Raw genomic sequence first — 14,898 nt, 5'->3', positions numbered from 1 at the left:
AATTTTTAGCTAAAATAAAGCTTACTGGTCTGTTTGTCCGTAAGTGTTTCCGGCCGAACTAGCGTTTTATATGCGTCAAAATTGCGATCCATTAGTTAACGAGTGGTGTAGTGTACCATTAGAAGTGATCGCTTCATTTATTCCACTTTCTACTAGTGTGATGCTGAAGTACGTAATTATATTATTCTACCATGTATAAATGGTTTGTTTTATGGTCTGATCGCAGTTGTAGGTTGAATTGTCCTATCCCACCGATTTACAGAATTCTGGTTAAAATTGGATTATTAAAAGTATATAAACTTACTAGCAGACATGCGTATATAACGGTTGTAGGGAGCATTAATAGCTGATTTGCTATGTCATTATTGTTTTATGCTGAGTGACTTAGATATTATTAGGAGCGAATTCAATTGTTGAAAAGAAATATTTTGGATATAATTTTTGTACAGTAACGTGTACTTTAAGACACGCTTCGACGAGCGCTCAACGCTGATATTATTTACGATAGGGATGAGGTAATGGGTTGGCACGCGATCCAGGTTTGGAAAGTGACGAATGGCGAATGATGGTATGCTACATAAACGTGAGGAAAACATGGTTCACGTTCAATGAACATACTTAGAATTGTACAACACACTGCAAAACAATGTTACTGTATGCTTCAAATCATCTCAAATTAATGAAAGTGATGACGAAATATCTGTGAGCTATACCATTCTACTTTCATGACTATCTTGGCATGTGCTCATTCAATGGTTCTCATTGCAATTGTTTTAATATTACAAAACTCGAGGAGACACTCGTGTAACACCTTTTTAGTTGAAAAGACCAATTCACTCAGCTTCCTGTAGGTTTTTGTAGGTATACGCAGGAAAGCTGAGAATTAAGTCTTGTTTATCGAAACTGTTTCTCATATATGCAATACACGAATATTCTTGGGACTCCCTAGAAGTAAAATTTTTGAAGCAGTCAAAATCAAAAGCGTTGCTCAGCTTTTTACATAAAAATATTTGTCGCAGCTGATTTTTTTAACACTTTCAATGTGTTTGTCTAGCAGGCAACAAATCACCCCAGTTTGCACGAACAAATGCTAAATTGTGATTATGTTACATTGCATGTTCATCACTTTATGTAGTATGTAGGAGAAGTATGGGATGAGGGAGAGGGGAGAGAGGAAGAAGAGGGAGGTATGGGAGGAACATGAAAGGTTTGGGATGAGTGAGGCAGAAGGGTGTAGGAGAGAGATGTTGTAAGACTAATAATTAGAAGAGTGGGAGGAACAAAGTAACCAGGTGTGGGAAGATGAGAAGATATTCTAAGAGACAAGTACAACCTCGATAGTGGACTATTTTTTTAAGCATCCTGTTTTACTAAAAATATTTAAATAGTAAATTACTTAAACTATCTACAGCCCAATGATTTGTAATTTTTTGTTTCTTTATTACATTACTCATCAAGTTGTGTTTCATATGCCCATTCTGTTCTAGCCAGTCTTTATTCATCTGTCGAATTGAAATTAGAAATCAACCTTTACGGTAACTAGAGAAATTAATTAAAGGGTGACTTGCAACAAAATTCACATCGCAGTTATTTGGTACCAAGAGATTCACGATGTCTTACTCTGCTGTGTTGTAGGTGCAAAATATGTGGAAATGTGATTACAAACTCCTAAAGGTTCAAAAACGAACAGTTCATCACAGGCAGCCATCATGAAAACGCCGTAAATTGGAATCCCTTTCCAAAATGGCTCAAATGGGACGTAGATGAACACGATGACTTCCATTTACACTTTCATGCAACCCCATTCGTCGAAATAATTTCACAAATATACCGTACTTGAAACCATGTCTATTGTTCTTACGCGTCTATTTCATCATCATTGTAATGCTGTCACTTTGAGCACAAATATCTCAAAACCTACAGTAAAAATTCATTTAATTTTTTAACCGTAGCTCGAAGGAGTGCCTATCATACTCTGATAAAAATGACGAGCCTGTTGGTCACCTGTGATAGTTGAAAAATTCTGCAGAGATTATTTGCGCTATTTGACAGAAAGTATGGGTCACATGATCAGATTACGAATAGACCAAGCCGAAACAAAACTATGAAGTGGCGAGCATCTATATTTGATATGGGCTTTTGGGAAAAACCCGAAGTGTTTGTCATAAACTAGTGCTACAAGACGTTTATATTGAGCCTTTTATTGGCCTTTCAATTCACGTGTCAAAACAATAACCAAAATGTTTGAGAACGTCATCAAAATAAAAAGATTCTACACTACGGCGTTTTCGTGATGGCTGCGATTAACTGTTAGTTTTTTAGCTTTAAAGAGCTTGTAATCACATTTCCACATATTTTGCACCAACAACACAGCAGAGTAAGACATGGTGAATCTTTTAATACCAAATAACTGTAATGTGAATTTTGTTGCAAGTCAACCTTCAAGTTGCAATATCTCTTTGTTGGCACCAAGCTCAGTGATGTATTACTCATCATCATCTCTCTCTCTCTCCTTATTTTGTGTTTCGTGCGAGTTAGTTTGTTTGCAATTTAAAGAATTGTCCAGTTGCTGCAAAGTTTTTAGACTCAATCAAACTTCATTTTTTGTGACTTCACAGTGGCTGCAACAAAATTATTATCGAGATCATTTGTATACTATTTGGGACACTAGAAACCTTGAAAATTCTCTTTTGCCAGTAAGCTGCCCTTGTAGTTATCTTTGTTTTTTGTCACTATATCATTATATTGTCATGTGGACATGAAATGCAATAGATAGAACCTATCATTCTGATTGTAGTTATTAACTCATCTATGTCTATGGTTCATTGGTTCATGACCATAGTCAGTAACGATGAAATGTCAATATACATTTAGAAAACAGTCATCAATTTTTATTCGCACACAGCTTTTTAAAATTTCATTTGCGGTATTCAATATAACATACTTAATGATTAGTTTTTTATTAACTAATCATTACAAAAACATTCAGGTGTTGGAATCAATGCATACATGCAACAGTTGAGTTGTTGTTCACTTTATTAGATTTGTAAGGCGAATTATAAGTTACGCAGATCTTTTGTTATTTGCGTATTAGTGTCATGATAGTTCCTTTAAAGCACATAAATTACATAATTTTTTTATTGTATATTTCAATACATCAGAGTCTTGGCTTTCGAATGAGCTATTGTTTGCCATGGTGAGACAGATATTAGTTGGTGTTTATAGGATTTCCCCAGAGCTCTACCGCGAAAAAGTTTACTGGCATAGTCTCAAAAATTGTGACGTCACAATTCTCATATTCGGTGTTGTGCGCTCTTACCGCTTATTTATCAACTACGAAAGTGACGATAATGACGCTAGTGGCAGGCGAAGGTAGGACAACTCCAGAGAGCGTATGAAGATGACAAAGGAATCAGTGTCATTAGTTCTTCATGTACATATTATTTCTATGATAAGTACCTCAGACTCCAAGAACCATACTATATTTTCCCGATGATATTATGCACTAGCTCTTTATTTTTAATGCGATGTTAAGGGTGAAGACTGAGACTAATTAATTTCAAGCATTGCTTGATCTCGCAAAAGTGCGATTGACATTTAGTCCTAGGGCCATGCAATCGCAGGTCATAATTTAATCGATGTGATTTCATTACCTTTATCAACAGCAGTACATTTATCGAAGCATAATTAATTAACCCAGAACATATGTTTGTATTGGTCGGGCGTTAACACGATCGCGGGCATTGTTGATTATCTAGAATCTTTATTATTAGCGCTCTTCGGGTTTAACAGCACCGATTGTCACAGAAAAACGCAGCCTCAATGGCAGCGAAAGGGAGCGACGACCTAAGGCTAAATGAGAATTACGACGCCACATTTTGAGTACCTGAACCAAGTGTTTTTTTTGCAGGACGTACTTTTGACACCCCGTTTTTCATAGTTCTATTATTCTTTGTGTATTGAATATAGGCTCATTCGAAAGCCGAGACTCTGATGTATTGAAATATATAATAAAAAAATTATGTAATTTATGTGCTTTAAGCCTGAAGACTTACTTTTAGATTCTTATTGTTAACACTTTAGCTAACAAAGTCTAGTTAAACTGTCTAAGAAAACTGTACAGTCAAACCTCCACTTATGAGCACCTCCACATACAACTCTTTCTGGCTGATATTGTGAAGTTTGAGTAAATATTTGTCTAGACATCTGCACTATTTTCTATCATACAACATCCCAGGTTTTTCAAAACATTAATGATTGGTAAGTAAAAATAAGCAATCTAATAGAAATTTACAATATAATGTAACTATAATAATAAATATCTAAAGTAACTTAATTTAAGCTGTATCTAGCGTAAGTACCTTATCTAGTGTAAGTTACACCAAGTTCTGCCGCATATTTTTCAATTGTTTTCCTACCAAACTAATGCATTGCTGGGCCTGCACTTGCATTAACCCATCTCCAAGGTAAAATAACAATAAAAACACTTGCTAATTATTACTTCAACTTCTACATGTACATATAACTTAATTTTTTGAGCTTAGTCTTTTTGCCTTGTTTTTTTCATAATTTATGCATCATGTTTTTGAGCTCTAAAATCAATTAGACAAAATACAATGTATAAAGATATCTACTCCAAGTTTTGATATACAGAGCAAATAATGGAATGGATTAACTTCGAATGTCCAGGTTTGACTGTACAGTATTATGAAACATGTAATCTGAAACTGCATACACCAATAACTTTATTCATATTCTGTTGGTTTTGTGGTTTAGATCGGAAAGTACGCATAGAAGTATATCACCAATAGGCTATGGAGGGAACAGTTCATCTGAAGGGGAATGTTCTACATCGGATGATGGTGTTGATTCTGGTTTAAAGAGCACAATAGCATCGGCTAGCAAGCTGTCCACATCACGCAAAAAAAACTCTACTGGCCCACCGTCTGACACAGGAAGCTCCAGGTTGACTGTCTTTAAAAAAATTTTCTATCAATAACATGGTCAATCCTGCTTAGTCATTTGTTAAGGGTTATTTAAGCAAAGCTGTAGTCAGTTTCTATCACTAAATGACTGCGCGTTACTCAGTACTGCTCTCTGTAGCAGCTCCCACTCTCCCAAACCGAAGCGAAGAAGGTCTGCTTCCCACACTGATGACACTTCTGAAGAAGACATCCCTGATTGGAAAAAGGAGCGGTCTTTTACTCCTGAGGAAGAACGGAAGCCTCGTCAATGGACTGCAGCTTCTGGTGAAGATCGACCAAGGTAACTATTGCTGTTTTTTCATACATTTAATTTTTGTGTAATGAGATGTATAAAATATATTATGGATGTTTTTTCTACATTTGCAGAAATTTTGCACTTTTTAGGCGCAGCCACCGTGACCGAGAGGATGCAAAGGAGAGAAGGGACCAGAGACGTCTTGAAGATCGAAGGAGGCGGTTTAATGACGATAGAGATAGAATAAGCAGCGGAAGGCGGGGATACCCACAAAGATCAGAATATGATAGAAGAGATAGGCGGAACACCGAGGAAAGGGAGAGGTGGGAGAGGCGGAACAGGGATGACAGAAGGTATGAGGACAGGGACAGAAGATATGACAGGACTGAAAGGAGGGAAGATAGACGGTATGACAAAGATCGGGATAGAGATAGAAATAAAGATAAAGGTAGAAAGGAACAGGAGGATGATGCTGAAAAGGAGAATAAAAAGGATGAGGAGAGCAAGTAAGTTTAAAATCTTAAAGTATTTTATTGACAGCGACTTAGGGAACTTACATTTGGGTTAATGCAGGGGCAATGCTTTGATCATCTAAGTAATTTGTTTATACAGAGAGCCTAAGGAGAAGAAAGACAAGGAAGCAACCCTTGCTACTCGAACTGGAGGTGCTTACATTCCTCCCGCTAGATTGCGGATGATGCAAGAAGCTATCACAGACAAGAGCAGGTGAAAATTTAGTCTTATTAAGTCACTATCTGTCATCCCTTATGGTTGGTATTGCTTGCATAAGGTAGATGTGTTGGTGTTCAAGTAGATGTTCCTAACCTGCCCATTGTTAAGTATAAGTTACTCTAGTTGCCATGGAAATATAAATGATTCTGAATGTGTGAGACAAGTTGTACAACTTATTCAGTATTTCGACATCAGGGGTTGTCATCTATTATTGCCAAGAGAAAGCATCTTGCTTATCGTTTGTTTACATATTTGTTTCATTAGTATGCATAAAAATGTCAATTAACTTATTTTTGAGTAATTCTTTATAAGCAATGATCTCTAAAGTTACTATGAAAGACCGATTTATTCATAAAGTTCCAAGGTATATTTGAAATGTTGCTTGTAGACCCTTCATCTTATATTTATGTGACATTTGTGATCCTTTCATATGCTTTAGTGCAGAATATCAGAGGATATCATGGGAGGCATTGAAGAAGTCAATTAATGGTCTGGTCAATAAAGTTAACGTGTCCAATATAAAAGAAATCATTCCTGAAATTTTGGCAGAGAACATAATTCGTGGCAGGTAAGTATTGCAGAAGTAATGGCACCCGGAATGCAGTGGTAGTATTTGAGAATTGTGGTGGGTGTTTTGGACATGCTTGTATATCGAACTCAGCAGTCGTTTTGCAGCTCGCTTACAAAATACTTCGACCGTAAATGCTTAAATGTGTTTCTTTTGCAGAAATGCTTTAAAGAGCTAAAATATTTCTTAGTTTTTGTTTGATTGGAGGAGTGTTTCAGTCAGACAGTGTAACTTTTATTCTGCCAAATGGCCTTATAAAGATAGTCGGTCTGAAATTATTTTTGTTTTCTGGCCTATTGCATTTCATAGATTAATATCACTTGTTAACTTTTCTGTTATGATACGTTTTGTCAACTGTTGGTTATGTCAGACTAGAGATGCCCCGATTCTAATTTCACCAGCCAATTCAGATACCGATCCGATACACCGATTCTTATTGAAAAATAATCCGATTCAGATACTGATTCAGATCTTTTGTGTTGCATAGATAACTGATAATTTTATTATGCAAATATAATGCAAAGAAAATATAAATATTGATGTATTTGTTTGTATTCATGGAAAAAAGACATACATGTATGTATATATAGTCACATACTGAAATTATGACATACCGTGCATCTAGTAACAAAACAGTCCATGTTTCTTGTAATCTGCTATTAATAATGGTAATTACTGTTAGTGGTACAGATTTCTCTGTGATAGTGAAGTCTCTCTTCTACTGCTGAACGAACTGCTGCGCCTGTACAAGTTTAGAGCCAATAAATGTTTCTCTTAATTACCGTTGGTGATTCAATTATCTCAGCGAGACGTCTTTATCCTCCATCGCTATCGATGTAGCCAGTCGTACTGAAGAAGGACTCACTTACCACAGATGATGGAGGACAGGCTAAATACCGATAGGCTACTGAGGTTATTTTATGCGATGCAAACGATACTTCATATCATCAGGATCAAGAGAGATAGATAACTTTATGCATCAACTGCTCAAATTACTTTCGTAATGCTAGTACATAGAAATATTACACCGCATTCTTGTTTCCCATCATTGTGCTTTTGTTCGTGATTGGCTGCAATAAATCATATTGCTGTAATTGGGAAATACCGCACTTGGTGATAACGTCCTAACTAAAGCCAAAAGATTCCTCAGCTGTGTTGATATTTATTAGGCTATAGACATGAAATAGATTGTGTGACAGGCCCGGAATTCATTAGGTAAAGGTTGGAAACTTGCAGCTGATGATTTTTTATTCGTGTAACAGGCTAGAATATGGTTTTTTGCTAAATAATTGATCTGTAAAAAAGTATCTGAAGTTTCCGATTTTTAAGAAAAGATCGGCCGATACCGATTCAGATACTTAACACCCATATCGGCACCAATACCGATTCTGATATTAAAATCGGGGCAACTCTATTCCAGACACTATTGGTAGCATCTTATGTATGCACTCTTACAGTATCCTTGGCTTGTGGCTTTTCATTTTCGCTGGCAATTTTTTAGGGGCTTACTATGCTTGTCTGTGCTGCGAGCGCAGACAGCGTCTCCAACTTTCACCCATGTATACGCTGCCGTCATGGCTGTAATTAACTCCAAGTTTCCTCAGATCGGTGAGCTGCTACTGCAGAGACTCATTCTTCAGTTCCGCCGAAGTTACAGACGTAATGACAAAAACGTTTGTCTTACAGCCTCACAATTTATTGCTCATCTCGTCAACCAACAAGTCGTGAGTTTAGCCTGTGGTCGTTACTTCATTTTCAATCGCTTGTTATTGCAGAGACTCAGTATTGAAATCTCTTCTGTTATACTTGTGCCTTATAAAGAGTGCTCATGATTTTTTTTATCAATAATCAGGCCCATGAGATTGTGGCTTTGGAGTTGCTCACCCTTCTCTTGGAGAAAGCCTCTGATGACTCCGTGGAGATTGCTGTGGGCTTCCTAAAGGAAGTTGGCATGAAGCTAACAGACGTGTCTCCAAGGGGCATAAACGCCATATTTGACAGAATGAGAAATGTCTTACACGAAGCCAAAGTGGAGCTCAGGGTTCAGTACATGATAGAGGTTAGTACAACTAGCCGATACAGACAGGCTTAAAGATTGCACATTATAGTGTTGGCAGTCTCATTTCCATGTCTTGTACGCGATGTAGTCTGTGCCATGTAACTGTTTGATAGACTCTTTCAGGCTTCCACTCAAAAGTCTACTCGCATTTATGTGTATGAGTATTTGCACACGGTGTCACCATGCATTGCGGGTTTGAAATAATCTCCCTTACCTTTAAAGGTGTGAAATAATCTCCCTTACCTTTAAAGGTGATGTTTCAAGTGAGGAAAGACAAGTTTAAAGATCACGCATCAGTGATTGAGCAACTTGAACTCGTCGATGAAGAGGAACAGTTTACACACTCGATATCTCTGGATGAAGTGACCAATGGCCAAGACTTATTAAGTGTGTCTCTACGTTGTGTGCTAATTCATTGCTGCTATAACATGACAGCCCTAAGCTAAAAGGCTCTCTAATTTACACCCTGATAGTAACCCTGACTATTTTATCAAATTCATTAGAACACCGTAGGGAAAATCACCATCTTATTTGGGTGGTTCAACGCTTTATCTGGCCCTTGTTAAAGGTTGACTTACAACAAAATTCACATTACAGTTATTTCATATCAAAAGATTCACCATGTCTTACTCTGTTGTGTTGTAGGTGCCAAATATGTGGGAATGTGATTACTAGCTCTTAAAAGCTCAAAAACGAACAGACAATCGCAGCCACATGAGACCGCTGTAGTTTGGATTCCCTTTCCAAAACGGCTCAAATGTGATGTAGTTGTGAGAGATGGTTTTTGTTTACACTTTCTTGCAACCCTATTCGTCGAAATATTTTTCCAAATATACTTCACGCATTCAATAAAACTATGTCTATTGTTCTTACGCGTCTGTTTTATCGTCGTCGCAATGCTGTCACTTTTAGCACTGATATCTTATAGCTTACCGTAAAAAATCGTTAAACTTTTTAACCTTAGCTCGAAGGAGTACATATCATTGTCTGATAATCATGACGAGCCTGTTGGTCACTTGTGATAATCGAAAAGTGCTGCAAAAATTATTTGCAAAGTATTGGGTCACATGATCAGATTACGACTTGACGATTGAATAATGCCGAAACAAAACTGTAAAGTAGCGAGCATCTATATTCGATACGGGGTCTTCGGTAAAACCCGAAGTGTTTGTCGTAAACTAGTACTACGATAAGTTTTATATTGAGCTTTTTATTGGCCTTGCAATTCACGTGAGAACATACATGACAAGACGATAACCAAATTTCTTGGTTACGTCATCGAAATAAAGAGATTCCAATCTACGGCGGCTTTTCGTTTTTGAGGTTTTAAGAGCTTGTAATCACATTTCCACATATTTGGCACTTACAACACAACAGAGTAAGACATGGTGAATCTTTTGATACCAAATAACTGTAATGTGAATTTTGTTGCAAGTCAACCTTTTAAAGCTGAAAAAACGAACAGTTAATCGCAGCCACACCAGACCGCCGTAGTTTGGATTCTCTTTCCAAAACGGCTCAAATGTGACAGTTGTGGTAGATGGTTTCTGTTTACACTTTCATGCACCCTTATTCGTCGAAATATTTTCACAAATATACTTCACGCATTCAGTAAAACCATGTCTATTGTTCTTTCCCCGTGTTTTATCGTCATTGTAATGCTGTCACTTTTAGCACTGATATCTTATAACTTACCGTAAAAATTCATTTAATTTTTTAACCTTATCTCGGAGTACATATCATTGTCTGATAATCATGACGAGCCTGTTGGTCACCTGTGATAATGGAAAAGTGCTGCAAAAATTATTTGTGAAGTATTGGGTCACATGATCAGGTTACGACTTGCCGATTAGACCGAGCTGAAACAAAAGTGTGAAGTAGTCAGCATCTATATTTGATACGGGGTCTTCGGTAAAACCCGAAGTGTTTGTCATAAACTAGTGCTACGATAAATTTTATATTGAGCTTTTTATTGGCCTTTCAATTCACGTTATAACGTCACGTGACAAGACAACTAAACTGTAATGACTACGTCAGATAAATAAACAGATTCCAATCTACGGCGGCTTTTCATTTCTGAGCTTTTAAGAACTTGTAATTGCATTTCCACATATTTGGCACCTGCTACACAACAGAGTAAAACATGGCGAATCTTTTGATACCAAATAACTGTAATGTGAATTTTGTTGCAAGTCAACCTTTAAGTTTGTTCATTTAATAGCTATGAGCAAATATCAGATTCGTTGTTCTCTTTCAGATGTATTCAAGGTGGACCCGGATTTCATGGAGAATGAGCAGAAATATAAAGACATAAAAAAGGAGATTTTGAGTGATAGCGATGATGATTCTGGGGAGAGTCATGATGGTTCTGGCAGCGACAGCGGCTCAAGTAGTCCAGGTTATTTGTTATTGATGGATTTCATTGCAGCTTCCACTTTTTTTGTGCTCAAAAACTGTTCTTTTCTATCACAGTTCGCCACTACCCAATCGAAGGTGGATAATTTACTATTTGAGCATCTTTGTTTCTACGTTGCTTTGCAAGTTCCATTTTCTGTTGCACGCCATTGTGGAATTGTTTACATAATAGTTTTCCGGTTTTTCTCTAGCCATTCATCATATTTATTCACCATCCAGATGAGGCTGATGCTGAAGAACAGCAAAACATACTTGACATGACGGAGACGAATTTAATAGGTCTGCGCCGCACCATCTATTTGACTCTTCAGTCGAGTCTTGATTACGAAGAGGCCGCGCACAAACTTCTCAAGCTGCAACTCAAACCAGGCCAGGAGTCAGAACTTTGTAACATGGTGCTGGACTGTGGAGCACAACAACGGACTTATGAGAAGTTCTATGGGCTACTTGCGCAGGTGCGCTTCTACTTAACTCTAGCATATTCCTAGTCAGGCCAATTCTGCTGTTATATCCACTAGTACCCGGGCAGTTCAATGTTCTGTAGGAGACTATCAGGTGTGCTGATGAAGCACAGAGGTTACATACTTGCACAATTATTCGAACACGCACGAAGTGGGTCGAGGTGTTAGGCCGCAAGGGCCAGAAACCTTTTTGACTGAGAGAGCCACAAAACCCATTAATTTAATTTTAGAAGAGCCATATGTATATTTTAAATATCGAAAACATAAAATGAAAAAGGAAGACCAGCAAATTTAGCATGTTTGAGCAATTTTAGAGTATAAGAAAACTGGATTTATTTTTAACAACGTTATAAAAAAGGTATAAAAAATACTTCTTACTATTAATGCGACTTCCGATCCTGCATGCTTGTGCTGATGGCTTGTAGTCCGGTTGATATGTGGTGAGGTTCATCTTTAGGCAGGCATTTAGGCTTCCATCTGTTAAACGTGACTACAGGTTCGTCTTAATGTTCTTCATGTGTGAGAACGATTGCTCGCACGCATACATTGTATGTAGAGCAAAACATGGTCAAAGCATACAGCGGAGTACAGAAAGCGCTAGAAACTATTTTCTGGGTGTACCACATCAAAAAGTTGCAAATGAAAAAATATTTTTATTAAATGGACGTTATTTTGTTCATTTTTACTGTAATTTCAGCATTATCTTTATTATTAGGTTAATTAAATTAGCAGCAAAATTATGGATTATTTTTTCTGCTGATTTATCAAAAAGCCAAATGAAATCATCAAAAGAGCCACATATGGCTCGAGAGCCATAGGTTCCCTGCCCCTGTCAGTTAGGGTATTGGTCTACCAGACTACCAATCAGTCTGCCAATTGGTCTACCAATCTGAATATCACGGGTTCAAATCCCCTACAAAGTGTTCTTTTTTCCAACCTCTGTGGCTTCGAACAAACACGGCTCTTATTGTAAAGACGAGTGTGCTGGTAGTCCTGTGTGTCATGAGAGATCATCATGTGTAATAACTCTGTGCACAATTATTCTTGAATGTGGCAAGGTAGTGTGTCAGTCTACCAAACCAAATATCCGAGTTCAATTCTCTTGTGATGCAATTCCTTTTCCTGACGCTGTTAGCGTAGCTTCAGACGGATGGACATGCCTCTTATAGTAAAGACTGCAAAAGGGTTTGTTGATGCCATATACCAATCTGCATGTTTTGGTGCTTGGCAGTATGGTGAATAGTAAGGAATAGTCTGACTGACACACATTGTCTGGTGATTGCAGAGGTTCTGCATGATCCACAGAAAGTATGTGGAGCAGTTTGAGAGTATGTTTATGTCTCAGTACGAAACGTGTCATCGCCTTGATCCAACAAAGCTTAGGAATGTGTCAAAGTTCTTTGGCCACTTGCTACATACGGATGCAATCTCGTGGGGAGTCCTTCGGGTAAGTGATTAGTTGAGTATCAGTCGCCCATAGTACAACATTGTTAAAGTTGAAAAGTTCTATACTTTGAATGACTAGGGCTTTGGTTTATGAAACCTGACCTCCACTCTTACCGGCAGTGCATTAGAATTAGAAGGTTGTGAAGACATCTTTTCCAATGTTAGCTATTCCGTTTTGGCAGCTATTAAACACTTCTAGGTCCAGCACTGGTAGGTACTTGAGAGCCTTGGTGCGTTTACATGTTTTGTTGAATAACTTTCTTAAACCACTCACAGTATCTTTTAAATAAATCAGCATATCTGCGCATCATTAGATAGTATTAGTGGTCAATTAGAGGTCACCATTAAATATATATTACTATATATTTAAAATATAGTAATATATATTTATATTACTATATATTTTAAATATATAGTAATATAAATATATTTATAGTACTATATATTTATATATAGGCCAAATAACATGTGTTATTCATCAAAACAGAGGATAAGAGGCTACACTTAAATAGAAAGAACTCATTGGACCAATATGAACTGAAATATTCTTCATATGATTTGTATAGTTTAAAACATTGTTGGGCCTTCAAGTGCTGAGGTTTTAGTTCTGTCAAGGTTTGCTGAACTTGCATTGATTTAAACAGTCACACAGGTGGATTGGTTGACGTTTTACTCATTCACCTACATGTATGATTATGTACATCAACACATGTTAACAAACTTGCGGTTCATGTTCAACAAGTTGCTGTTGAAGTCACACACTCATCACACAGTATATTTGTATATCTTCAGGCATGTATGACATATATACTTACAGTTATGCATGCTAATAGGTTGTCAAGATGAATGAAGATGATACTACTTCATCGAGTCGGATATTTGTTAAACAGTTGTTCCTGGAACTAGCCGAGTACATGGGCCTTCCCAAACTGAATGAACGACTCAAGGATGAGTACGTTGGTCTTCTTACCTGTTACTATTATTTTCGTGTACTTCCTCTGTAAATCTAACCATATTTTATGTTAACATTTAGTTCAAAATTTCCTTTCATTTACTTTAGTCAGATTGTGTCAGACTTTTTGAAAGCAAGATACAACAGGTGGAGTAGTCCCAGTATGATTAACGATGTGTTGTTGCGAAACTGCCATGCAAATACTTTTAAATCCATCTCAGTCAATTAAGTTAGGTTATAATGCAAATTTGTAAGAGCGGATGACTTCAACACAATGTTTGTATTGCAGAACGCTACAGAGTTATTTTGAAGGCATAATGCCTAAGGATCACCCGAAAAAGACACGCTTTGCTATAAATTTCTTTACATCTATTGGACTTGGTGGTCTCACGTAAGTGCTCGTAACTTCTGTTTTCACTGTAACCCTCTCGGCAGTTCTTGCCATTGAATTCCCATATTGCATTGTTGAACCTCGTTGTCCAATCATTTCAAGCAAACATCTTCTCTTGAACTATCCTATACCTAGTTTAAGCCCAAGTGCAATATTTTGGCTTGAAGCTATACTTCAAACATAGCTAACAGGATTGAGGCTGTACACACTTTGGGAACGTTAATGGATGTGTGGGTCATTCAACCGCATTCACTGAACATGCATACCATTTCAGGGATGGATTGCGAGAGCACCTAAAGAACATGCCGAAGCCTAGTACAGGAAACCTTCCACCAAGTAGTAGCAGCAGTAGTAGCAGCAGTGACTCAAGCAGTTCCAGCAGCTCCTCTGATAGCAGTGACAGCGATTGATGGGACCTGCCTTCCCGAGACATGCTCTTACATATTTAATGTATATACATTTTTACCAAAGGGCTTGCACGCTTAGTAGTCTTTGACTGTGTATGCTGTACATATTGTAATGGAAAGTTGTATCTGTGTAATGAGCGGTATATAAACAGTATATACGTTGTAGATAGCGGATTACGTTCTCCTATAACTTGTATCAAGAGATTCAGATTGAATTTAGTTTTTTCATACACCTGTTTGTGCTTTC

The 14,898-nt window shown here is 37.3% G+C and overlaps 1 protein-coding gene across 1 annotated transcript; it reads left to right on the top strand.

Moving 5' to 3' along the window:
- The first annotated feature begins 43 nt into the window (after positions 1 to 43).
- On the top strand, positions 44 to 14,857 carry LOC137410659 (pre-mRNA-splicing factor CWC22 homolog). Its single transcript, XM_068096121.1, has 15 exons — positions 44 to 168; positions 4,777 to 4,965; positions 5,104 to 5,265; positions 5,370 to 5,726; positions 5,833 to 5,946; positions 6,392 to 6,520; positions 8,022 to 8,244; positions 8,373 to 8,579; positions 8,831 to 8,966; positions 10,837 to 10,977; positions 11,214 to 11,449; positions 12,741 to 12,902; positions 13,735 to 13,853; positions 14,143 to 14,244; positions 14,519 to 14,857. Exons 1-15 carry the CDS (start codon positions 71 to 73, stop codon positions 14,652 to 14,654), a joined length of 2,511 nt encoding a protein of 836 aa, XP_067952222.1. The 5' UTR covers positions 44 to 70; the 3' UTR covers positions 14,655 to 14,857.
- The last annotated feature ends 41 nt before the right edge of the window (positions 14,858 to 14,898 follow it).

The sequence above is a fragment of the Watersipora subatra genome, chromosome 1, assembly GCF_963576615.1.
Source record: "Watersipora subatra chromosome 1, tzWatSuba1.1, whole genome shotgun sequence".
NCBI lineage: Eukaryota > Metazoa > Bryozoa > Gymnolaemata > Cheilostomatida > Watersiporidae > Watersipora > Watersipora subatra.
This window is presented reverse-complemented; position numbering and strand designations above follow the sequence as displayed.